Genomic DNA, 12062 nt, shown 5'->3' with positions numbered 1-12062 from the left:
GTAAATAAGAACCAATCAAAACGCTCGTACATTTCCTGTTCGTGATACAATTGGTTACAATAGACCCCTTACTCCTAGCTCACGTGGCTATCTTACGTTATCTTGTTCAGGGGAACATCGTTTTTTGTTAATGGTTAAGGGTGTGCAAATAAGTCAGTTACAAATTGCCTTTTTAAATGATTTGGACACAAGCTTTGGTCAAAGTGCATTTTACTACACTTTAGATAAGTCCTAACAATGAAAAGTGATGAGTGTAGACCTTCATGTCCTTGTACATCATTGGTTCAGTCAAGGTAAAGGACCTCATGGGCTATCACATTGCCTGCTGCTCTGCATAGGTCATGGAGCAGGTCAAATGTCAGCAATGTCCCAAATGCTCTCCTTTTGCTTACAATAAACCCACAAATACCAGTTATGTTTTCTGTAGAGGGTCCAAAATATGTTTTGTTCAGTCAGAATTAATTACACACACTCCATCATTGCCTATCGGCTTGTTTTTGCTTTACTACTCATACTGACACATAGGTACACACACGCGCACACAGTCAGTGTAACAAAAAACACGCCCAGAAGCATTTTAATCAATATGAAAATAACTTTACTGTGACAGTGTGAGTAGTGTTTCCACTTGGCTTCTTCATGAATGCAAACAGAACAAAACATCTAACACCACTTGAATTATAAAACAATCTTCATTGTTGTTTTTGTTTTTTTGCTTTAAAAAACAAACAAATAAAAAAAAAACTCTAAAACAAAATGCAGGATTAAAATTTTACAGCTGACCAAATACTGGAACGTTTTACAGTAATACACAATATTAGACATGATCTGGGCCCGGGCCACTCCTCGGCTAACAGCGCCAGTTACAGAGAGGAGGAGATGGTTCTGATCTCATACTGATCATACCTAATACAGTAAGGAAACAGCAGAGAAACAACAGCACTGTGGGAAAACCAGAGCCAGGAGGTTATGACTTTAAATACTCATTTTGTCTGCACTAGTTTAAACTGGTGGGGTCATGCTCTGGAAATAATGACACAGTGAATCACATAGACAAAATGTAGCTCTGACAACTGTGATCGCCAAATCAAGTGTGCTCCTTTCACAAGTCCTCCATCTTTCAATGTGTAGCTCAGCTTTATGAAGATCGCTAAAAGGGATTTAGGAAATTATCCATATGGAAAGGATTTCATATTTTCATATTCTGGTAAATAATTGCTCTCTACAGATAAAGTGTGTGTGTGTGTTTATGTGTGCTATGAGCTGGTCTAAGTGGGGACTATGTAAGCAAGATAAATGTAGGTCATTTTTCCTGATAAACTGTAATTAACGTGTGTGAATTTGTCTGTGTGCTGTTCACAGTTTGCACAAACAAGATCCCCTTATAACCAACGGAGAGAGAAGGGGAAACGGATCACGTAGAACCTAAAGAGGGCCACGCAAAATATGCCAGTTGTGTTTGCATATGTGTTTTTCTGGGGGATCTTCCTTCAATGCAGAATAACAATAAGGAGAATAACATGTGACTGGCTGGTTGGACAGAGGGGGCCACTGATACCAGTGTTGACATGGATACTTCTAGACAAGATGTTCTCTTCCTCTGTGACTGGCGCTCATATGCTCCTTCTCCGTTTCCCTCCTCACATGTCGTCCTCAGGGTCAGAGCTGTGGTTATTCATCTGGAACACATACACACAGTCCAGTAAAGGAGAGGAGTAAGGTGTAGAGGACAAACGCCACACATCTGACTAGGAGTGTGTACCTTGTCCCGCATTTAGTCCTGCTGCTCCCTCGCTTTCTTTTTCTTTTATTCATTGCCCGACTTTCTCTCAGATGTCTTCTTTGTGTTTATAAAAGTTACATGTCAGTTATGAGTGTGAGCTGTGCGTGGGTGTGACATGCCCAGAATGAGACATTTAAAAAAAATTAATGATGGCTTTGGATTTGTGTGCGTGTTTGGAGATAAGCATTTTATTTCTGCTGCATGGCAAATCACACTAACAACTGCCAAATTTGAGCCAACCATAGGACATGCTAAGGAAGTCATGTTGCTCTGCGACAAGGAGAAAACACTCCCACACACACTCAGAGATTCTCCACACGCACATCTGGCTACTTACCGTGTGATCATCGTTGCTGGCCTCCCCCAGTTCGGGGCTCTCTCTCTGGATGCGGCGACGAGGGCTCATGGGGGACAGTGGGGAGGGGGAGCGCTCTCCGCTGCTGGCAGAGGGGGGGTAAGGTGACCCAGTCAGACTGCCCTCCCTCAGTGGAGATCCTTAAACAAGGATAGAAAATCAGTGGGAGTGTCAACAAGTTCTCTCTAGGGCAGACCGGTAACTCTCAGTGTCTGGCACGTCTCCGTGCTGACGTCAGATCTAACCCCTCGTGGTTCATCAATCAGCACCGCATATGGAGGGAGACAAAAGGACGGAATATGAGGGACGCGGCAGAGAGAGGGATACATGTGGAGAAAGACAGAAATTAGAGATGAAAGAGAGAGAAATAGATAGAGGAGATTTAGAGGAGGTTGATGGGGGAGAGATAGAGACTGACAGAATAGCGGTACAGTAGCGGAGGATGATGGCAGTTGATGCCGGAGTAATTACGTATAGAGACAAGAGTTGTCAATTATTATAGGCAACAAGTACAGATAAGAAGTAGTAAGGATGACACATGCACCCAAACACATTATTTTCTTTGTCAGTGCCTGTGTGGTGAAAAAAGATGAAGGTGCAGTTTGTTTGTGTGGCCACATGAGGGCAGCATCAGCTACAGTGCTTCCATGTAGGGCTCCGTACCAAGTACACCCATTAAGCCCCCTCACCATCTCTACTCCTCCCTTTTGTTCTTCTACCTTGATTTGTAACAACTGGACAAATCGACCAGCTACATTTGTCCACGCTATCTGTCTGAGTGGATCACTCACCTGTCATCTCCCTCCGTTTACCTCTCTGATTGGCCGTCTCACCTGTGTGGTCCTGCCTCTGTGTATCCATTCTGTCCAGACTGTCAAGCAGGCCGTCAATCTGTGTCTTTATCAGAGTCAGCTCCCTCTTAATGACCTGCAGCTCCTCCATTCGCACTGCACCAAGATAGGACAGGTGGAGGGAGGGAGAAAAAGAAAGGAGAAAAATGGATGGGGGAGAAAGAGAAGGGGTGAGAGGAAAAGAGGAAAGGTCAAAGAAGTATCTCTGAGTATGTTTTAAACGAAGAACTCCAACGGTGAGTGTTGAGAATAGGGATTTCTGGGTGATGGTGGTAGGCAAAAGAACAGCATAAACACCGCCTAATGGTCCTGCTTTGTTGATTTGAGCTAATACTGTGACCTGATAGGCCAGAATCCATTAGAAAAGAGAAAGGGTTGTGATGAGGGAACCATCTGGAGTGAGGTGTTTATATCTGCTTGTGACTGAGTGTGTATGGATGTTTCTGGGGCATTACTCACACTTGGTCTTGCTGGAGCTGTTGGAGTGGGCTCTGGAGCTCTTGGAGGGGGGTCTGTCTCGGCTGCGTCTGTGCCCAGAGGAAGTGGAGGAGGAGCGGGGACGTTTGGCCAGGCTAGGTCCCTGGGCTAGGGGGGGCAGGGAAGCTGGCACACGCTGGTAGTCATACATCCTGAATAGGGAAACATACGCAGACTGTCATTCTTTGCTTGACTTGGGAAGAAGTCCACCAGAACTCAGTAACATCAACCGTAATGTTAAAAGTATTTTGGAGCTCCGGAAAAAAAAAAGTTCCTCAACGCAAATCTGCACGGGCACTTATGTCAGTCCAAATCAAGCCATCCTCCAACTGTCAGTGCTTTGGGCAGTGTTATGAGTGGGAGTGGATGCGTATGTCACAAAAATACGGCGTGAGTGAGTGAGTGAGTGTGTAAGCATACACATTCAAACATACACACTGCATGTGCACACAATTGAGAAAGACTAATAGAATCAGTGAAAGTCACTGAGAGGATGACCAAATGAAGCTGGGAATGGTAGAAACCTATTGCCCTTGCAGCCGTCAATACAAAACAAAATACAAACAAAGAAAAAGACCAATGAATGGAAGGAGAACTCCTAACTGCACACAGTGAAGAGAGAGAGTGAGAGGGTATGGGGAAGAAGAAAAGGGGAAAGCAGATGAGATGAGCAGGGAAGAGATCTACTATGTGACAGAAGTTAGATTTGGATCAGTCTCCACAGTCAGCCCCCACTCCCCCATCCCCTAGCTCCATGTCTCTATCTGCGGCTGAATCTAATTGGTTCTGTCGGGGGCCAATCAAAAGCTCTCTGGCAGCGCAGCAGAGTAGGTGACAGGGGAAAGTGTATCACACACTCGCTCTACAACACTTACTAAAACGTGCGCGTGAGTGAGTGTGTTTGTCGGGGGCCTGCGTTTGTGGATACGGAGAGCCCAGAGGCTAAGAGGACTAGCTTCTAGAGAGCTGTGACAAGACATGTTTTTTTTTTAATCATGTTGATTAAGATTAAGAGAGTCATCGATCTCCACCACCACATACTCCTTGGAGAGCCCCAGCCACTCAGTGGTCCTTCATCATCGCCAGGGGGAAGGACACATGTCTCAAACCAGTGTTAAAGAGTCCATTTGGATTCAATCACTTTTTGATAGCTCCCCTAATGTTTCTGTTATCTTGTCTTTTTCTCCTCTTCCTTTTATGAAGTCTAGTCTCATGGCCTTGCCTCATTGTAGCAACTCCCAGCAGCAAGACATCTGCAGTACATATTGCCAAGCGGTTTTGCTTTTTAACACACAGCTCACTCAACCATGAAGTACTTGCCAGCACCTATGCACTTGGACAACACATTCATCTGGAAAAGTGAATTGTGTGGCCTCCGCTATCGAGTTTTCTGCTGTAAAATGTTGAATGTTTCCAGAACATACTTTGTGAACTTAGGGCAAGGAGATTGTGATCGACTGGTGTGCCTTTGTTCTTACACTCCAGAGAAGTTCTGCAACCAGACATTATCCAACATATTGTACACTGGCCCAGTATTGGTAAACATGTGACTATATGTATATCAATATAAAGGAGGCACACAAAGCCATCACATCTCCCTGTTCCTCCTACCTTGCTAAAAGCAGCAAAAAAGGTACAAGAATACTGACTGGAACATGTTTGGATCCATCAACCCAGGACACCAGGCTTCATCAGGAAATGTGTGGATAAAGTTTTTCTCTCAAAATTAATAAGGATGTATCAAAAACTGGGGATTGACGGAGAAATACAGATCTACTGAAAGACCACACAGCAGCATTCAGTGCCACAATAAATCATGCCAATGACCCAGTGGCGTGCAACGCTTACAAGATAAGAAAATTCAAGGCACTTGAATCTATTAAAAAGACCAAAGAAAATACAGAATCAAGCCTGAATCTACATTTAACAACTCAGAATCAGAAAACTCACTCAGAATCAGGTCACCTACAGGTGCCTACCACTCAGATGAGCTCAACACATATGCGCACATTTGGAGGCATAAAACACTGAGACCAACAAGAAAGCTCTTGCTGCCACAGAAAGCTAGGTAATTCCACTGTCTGAGGCTAACTAAAAGAACACTAACAGGAATGAACACTGATGGTTCAGCTGGCATCCATTCAACACCATTATTCCCTCTAAACAAAGCTTTGAGCACTGGGTCTGGACAACACTCTGTGCTACAGGCCGTTCTGAAGGGGAGACATCGGTCTGTGAAGATTGGCAATAACACCTCCTCTTCCTCACTGACTCTTAACACTGGGGCCCCAGGAGTGTGTCCTCATCCCTATGCTGTACTCCCTGTTCCCCCATTACTGAGTGACTCTGCGTGACACCAGCTCCATCCTTAAATAGGCCTGATAACCAACATCAAGGAGTCAGCCTACAGGGAGGCAACATGCAAACCTTCATCACAGTGCCCGGACAACAACCTCCCTGAGCATCAGCTAAACAAAGGAGATGACTGTCAACTTCAGGAAGCAGAGAGAACATGCCCCGATCAACATTGCTGTAAAGATAATCATCAGTTTTAGGCTCCTCTGTGTCTACCTAAGGCTGTTTACACTATGTAAGTTTTATTGAGATGAACGAGACTTCTGGCCTTATTTGTGCCAGAGACACATTGCAATTATTGTTGAAATGGATGAGGATCTTGACGTACGCCACCATCTGAGGTAATGCGGCACAGTTTTCCCACCAACAATCCCCACGACTACTGAGGTCTGAAATATTATTCCAGCAAGCTACATTTAATCTGTACTTCGGGGGATATTATCCACTCCGCATACAGTGAAAGCGCACCCCTTTTTGTGCTCGCTTGTAATTAGTATACCTAGGCATAGAACAGCACAAAGGCATAATCAACATTAGTGTTTAGAAATTAACCTTGGTCGTGTATTACAACTTTGCTTTGTATTTTCTTACACCACTTTTTTTTTAGGGTGTCAGTCTCTATGTTCGCTATGAATGCTCAACCTTATGGTAAGCCATTTTATGAACAGTCAAATATAGAGGAAGTTGATACTTCCAGATCTTAACAATAAAAGTCAAATTCATATTTTTATGACTGAAATGTATAATTGCTAGCATTTGTAATTAGTACATGATTCCCCTTAAAGTCTCAGTGACATATGGAAACTATAATTAAATGTTATATTATACTACTGTGTACATCACATCCAATCATCCTTAATCTAAATGATCAACACAGATGATCCTCAAAAATCACTCAAATATTCACATTCATTTCTTCTTTGGTGAGATCTTGTCTTCTTCTCACCGATTCATTTTCAGAATTCCGCATGTACAGTAGTATAACAATGAACTTTTTAGTTCACAATGCAACACTTTATTTGATTTTCATTATGCTTAGAAAATGTCACCTTTTCAAAAACATTTTCTTTAAGTGTACATGAAGACTTAAAGAGTTAAAGCTGATACTCTATGTAGGTATCTGACATGGTGAGGTAGCCTGTCAGAACTTCCTGCTGTACTTTGTAAACCGCTTCTTACTAAATGTTCCCTTTAGTGTCCATTAAGTGCTATTGCCAGCAGCAAAGGGCAGATAATGTGCTTGTGGCTAACAAGCTAACAAACTAGCTTTCATGTCCTATGTAGGCACATTCCAAAAGAATTCCAAAGGAAAGACATTCTAATAACCTAGAGGCCGTTAACCTCAGAGGATGAGACAAATAGGATGCTGGCTAACGTTAAGTAGCTTAAGCTCAGTGCAAAGAGTTCTCCATATTACACTGAAAATAGTACATTCTGGGTAAATATACAGTTGTGCTCATATGTTTGCATACCCTGGCTGAAATTGTGAAATTTTGGCATTGATTTTGAAAATATGACTGATCATGCAAAAAATATTTTTATTTAAGGATAGTGATCATATTAAGCCATTTATTATCCATAGTTGTTTAAATCATAATGAGAACAGAAAACACCCAAATGGCCCTGATCAAAAGTTTACATACCTTTGAATGTTTGGCCTTGGTACAGACACTCAAGGTGACACACAGGTGAAAATGTCGAATAAAGGTGAATTTCACACATCTGTGGCTTTTTAAATTGTAATTAGTGTCTGTGTATAAACAGTTAATGAGTTTGTTAGCTCTCACGTAGATGCACTGAGCTGGATAGTTACTGACCCATGGGGAGCAGAAAAGAACTGTCAAAAGACCTGCATAACAGTGTAATGGAACTTCACAAAGATGGAAAAGGATCTAAAAAGATATCAAAAGCCTTATAAATGCCAGTCAGTACTGTTCAATCACTTATTAAGAAGTGGGACATTTGGGGATCTCTTGATACCAAGCCAATGTCAGGTAGATCAAGAAAGATTTCAGCCCAAACTGCCAGAAGAAATGTTCGGGATACAAAGAAAAACCAATAGGTAACCTCAGGAGAAATACAGGCTGCTGTATTACGGTGTGGTTGTTTCAAGGAGCACAATACGACGATACTTGAACAAAGAAGTCTTTACTGCGAAAGAAACAAAAGAAGACTTTACTGCACCAATGCCACAAAAAAGCCTGGTTACAATATGCCCGACAACACTTTGACATAACCTCACAGCCTCTGGCACACTGTAATATGGAGTGACAAGACCAAAAAGTAGCTTTATAGTCCCAACCATAAGTGCTATGTGTGGAGAGGGGTCAACAAGGCCTATAGTGAACAGAATAGCATCCCCACTGTGAAGCATGGTGGTGGCTCACTGATGTTTTTGGGGTGTGTGAGCTCTAAAGGCACAGGGAATCTTGTGAAAACTGATGGAAAGATGAATGCAGCATGATATCAGAAAATACTGGCAGACAATTTGCATTCTTCTGCATGAAAGCTGCGCATGGGACACTCTTGGACTTTCCAGCACAACATTGACCTTAAGCACAAGGCCAAGTTGACCCTCCAGTGGTTACAGCAGAAAAAGGTGAAGGTTCTGGAGTGGCCATCACAGTCTCCTGACCTTAATATCATTGAGCAACTCAGGGGAGATTTCAAATGTGCGGTTCATGCAAGACGACCAAAGACTTTGCATGACCTGGAGGCTTTTTGCCAAGATGAATTGGCAGCTAAACCACCTGCAATAATTCGGGGCCTCATAGACAACTATTACAAAAGACTGCACCCTGTCATTGATGCTAAAGGGGGCAATACACAGTATTAAGAACTAAGGTTATGCAGACTTTTGACCAGGGGTCAGTTAATTTTTCTTTGTTTCCATGTTTTATTTTATGAGTGTACCATTCTGGTATGACCTAAATAAAATAAATGTGTTTTGCCTACTCACTAATGTTTTCTTCACAAATGGTACATATATTACCAATTCTCCAAGGGTATGCAAAGTTTTTGAAACACAAACTTTTTTTCTTGTTGTTATAGCCAATAATAACAATTAAGTTACACAATCTTTGTAAAACAAAATATAAAAATACACTTATGCATGCTACCCATTACATGCCAATTATCAAAAGACATGAACTAAAACATTTATAATATGTGCACACAAGGCAGGTTAGACTCTATTTTAAATATGAGACAAAACATACTCTTAAATACAGAGTGGGTGTCCTTTTTTACTATTTAAATAAAATTACCACATTAAAATGCTACTAAAGTGGTTGGAGGATGTTGAAGTGAATAGGAATGTTGTTTTTTAGTTATATTGTCGCATAATATTCTCCATGCAAACCAAACCTAGCAGCAGGAAAAAGACACACCTGATAGGCATTTCTCACATTCATGGTCTTGATGAGAAGAAAGATTTACTCCAGATTGTCTGCTTGTAAGGGAAGCTGCAGAGGCTGGAGCTGGCCAATCACGCACACCACACCTTTATAGAAGTCAACGCTGTAACTACTATCCAATCGTAATTGTTTTTCATTTGAGTCTGAACTTAATTGGGACCTATATTAACCTTAACAAATTGGAAGTATCCAAAGCTCAAATGAAGTAAACTTTATACCAGGTCTACATGGCTCCTTTCTCCAGGTTATAATGGCTGTTGTGCTGGATGGCTTTCATCCTGAACTCTTATTAAACCCTGCCTTCTAATTCAGACTTGCAAGGCTGACTGTCTGAGTTACATTCCAACTTGGCCTTTCATCAGGTATCTGCCTAGAGTATCAAAGAGCAGCTAGGACATTGAGCCAGACGGTCAGAGCAGAGGCTCTCTATTATGACTGTGAAACACTGTCTGTGCATTCTAGAATATGGTCTGTAGATTCTACACATTCTAGAACGTGGTCTGTCATTTCTACACATTGCAGAAGATGGACAGTCAATCCTACACAACCTAGAAAATGGACTGTCAATACTATACATTCTAAATGACTGACAGTCAATATTACATATTCTAACAAATGGTCTGTCAATTCTACACATTCTAGAAGACAGATACTGAATTCTTTAACTTCAAGAAGATGGACTGTCAATTTGATAATTGTATAAGTAAATGCTACACTTCTATGGAAGAGTTTATCTGTTTTTCAACATTTTGTTTGTTGATGGGTAATTATACTTCTATCTACTGTCTCCAGGTCCTGTAGACTGGGAGATTAAATAGGATATGATGTTGTGCTTAACCACTGTCAAATCAACATAATACTGGTCTATTTATATTTGATCATGGTTGGCTGAATGAGCTTGGGGTTAATGGGAATATTTGTTTGGAGTAATGGGAATAAACCAGTCAGAAAAAGCGAAACATGCCTAGCAGTATGATAATAATTACATTGTATGGTACACAGACAAAATATTTATAGCATGGGTTATCTGAGAAATGCCTGGTGAACAAACTGATGACATACTGTATAGCAGAGAGCTGGGTGCGGATAGACTAATGTTGTTCATTCAGTACGTTGTAAAAAATAAACTTAGTTGCATCTAGATACTTCAGCAATCATTTAAGACGTGTCTTCTGAAGTTGGAATTTGAGAAATGGTTCAGAATCATAAGTGTGTTTCCAACTGTAGACCTTACAGTTTTTACAATTGTTAACATACATTTCCTGAATGGATTTCGCTAAATTTTCTCAAAACTATAAACACACTTTTCTAAACCCCAGTCTTCTGACATAAGATTATTGCTAAGATAATTAATGAGCACAGCAGTTCTCTTTTGGTTTGCATAAGTTATTTCTAAATGCTTTCACACACCATTTAAATGATAAGCACATATTTGCCAAACAATAAACACAACTCTCTACAAAAGACACAAAACTCATTAAATCAGTGTCAAACAAAACACATGGTCACAGCTGACACCAAGAACTCCCTTAAATGTGAACCTCTTCTGCACATTTCTTTGCACAATTGTACAATCAGCAATCAGTCCTTATTCATCCATAAAACAGGTCACCTACGAGTTGCTATTTGCAACTGTGGTGGTTGAGTAGCTCAAAGTGGAATATAATGAACAAACGTGTCACATGAAGTTCGTGGGACAGTTATTGACCATGTTGTTAATCATGGCCTTTCCAGGAGAGAGGCTGGGCAGTGGGTCCAGCCTTATTTCAGCAGGTCAGCAGTGGCATCAATACTAAAGATATTAATGAATGAAAATGGGTATGCTACAATGCTATTGATTTACCTTTTGCAATGACTTGATTGGGTTTCCTTGATGCCATGTGTTTTTCTTTTTTGTCAACAACGTTCACAATGACTGACTCTTGGGCCTCAGAAATCATGCATGTTATACCACCATCAACTGGATTGTTTCTCCTCCACGACCTCTCATTCCTCCTCTCATTCTCACTCTTCATATACCTCTCCCTCTGATGATGTCCTCTATCGTTCTAAAACACTTTCATAAATCCCTACAACATCCTGATTGCTTGTTGACTAATTATGCTGGTTAGTGATTATACCTTTTTTGTGTTGAGTGTTAGAATTGCGATGATTTGAGGTTGGAATATTAAACGGCAGTGTTTTCTACATGATACCATGGTGACAACTGTGCTTTACAAGAGTTGCGTTTGGCTAAAAAGGCTGAATGAAACAGTCCACAATAGTTTTAGCGTGTTGGCAATTGTGAAAAACTCCTAATTCCTAGGAGTCTTTGTAGATTCATTTCCACCTACAGTAATACCAAGGTAATATTTAAATTGCTTTAATATCTTCTACAGTAGTTTTTATTTTTTTGCAACTTTAATTGGTATTTGAAAGTTAATTTGGGTTAAATAATTGAGCTGTTAGTCACAGAGAAAGATGAGTTCAGAAGAATTATGTAACTCCTTTACTAAAATCCACATTAGCCCTGTCTTACGAGAATATGTTCCCAGTATAAGCAGAAGCAACCATCTCTCTGAATGGTGAATGAAGTATATCAACAGGCCCCCAAAAAGTGCAAGATTAATGGCTGTGAGCATTGCCTTTGTGCAGAGATGCTGGAAGACCAAAGACTAATAGGAGTTTAAAGCCTCCAAGTGGAGTTTTCTGAGATAGATAGACACTGTGTTTCTACAACAGCTTTGAAGTGTAGTCAGAGAATAGGAACTCAGGAAACCGACAATGAGAGACTGTGGATGAGTGTGGATTAAAGAAAATGGAGCGTGTTTGTGTGCCTGTGTATG

At 41.1% G+C, this 12062-nt stretch overlaps 1 protein-coding gene across 3 annotated transcripts in view; it reads right to left on the bottom strand.

Annotated features, from left to right (window-relative positions):
• Positions 1-551: 551 nt before the first annotated feature.
• LOC105015999 (RNA-binding Raly-like protein) overlaps positions 552-12062 on the bottom strand; it is a 60117-nt gene continuing 48606 nt past the window's right edge. For all 3 annotated transcript variants that reach the window (XM_010879539.5, XM_010879549.5, XM_010879557.5), the window contains 4 exons: positions 3449-3618; positions 2972-3085; positions 2121-2278; positions 552-1679 (listed from right to left, as the gene is read on the bottom strand). In XM_010879539.5, the coding sequence (XP_010877841.2) occupies positions 1641-1679; positions 2121-2278; positions 2972-3085; positions 3449-3618 (481 nt within the window). In that variant the 3' untranslated portion in view covers positions 552-1640. The remainder of the gene's footprint in view (positions 1680-2120; positions 2279-2971; positions 3086-3448; positions 3619-12062) is intronic.

Source organism: Esox lucius, chromosome 2 (genome assembly GCF_011004845.1).
Source record: "Esox lucius isolate fEsoLuc1 chromosome 2, fEsoLuc1.pri, whole genome shotgun sequence".
Lineage (NCBI taxonomy): Eukaryota > Metazoa > Chordata > Actinopteri > Esociformes > Esocidae > Esox > Esox lucius.
This window is presented reverse-complemented; position numbering and strand designations above follow the sequence as displayed.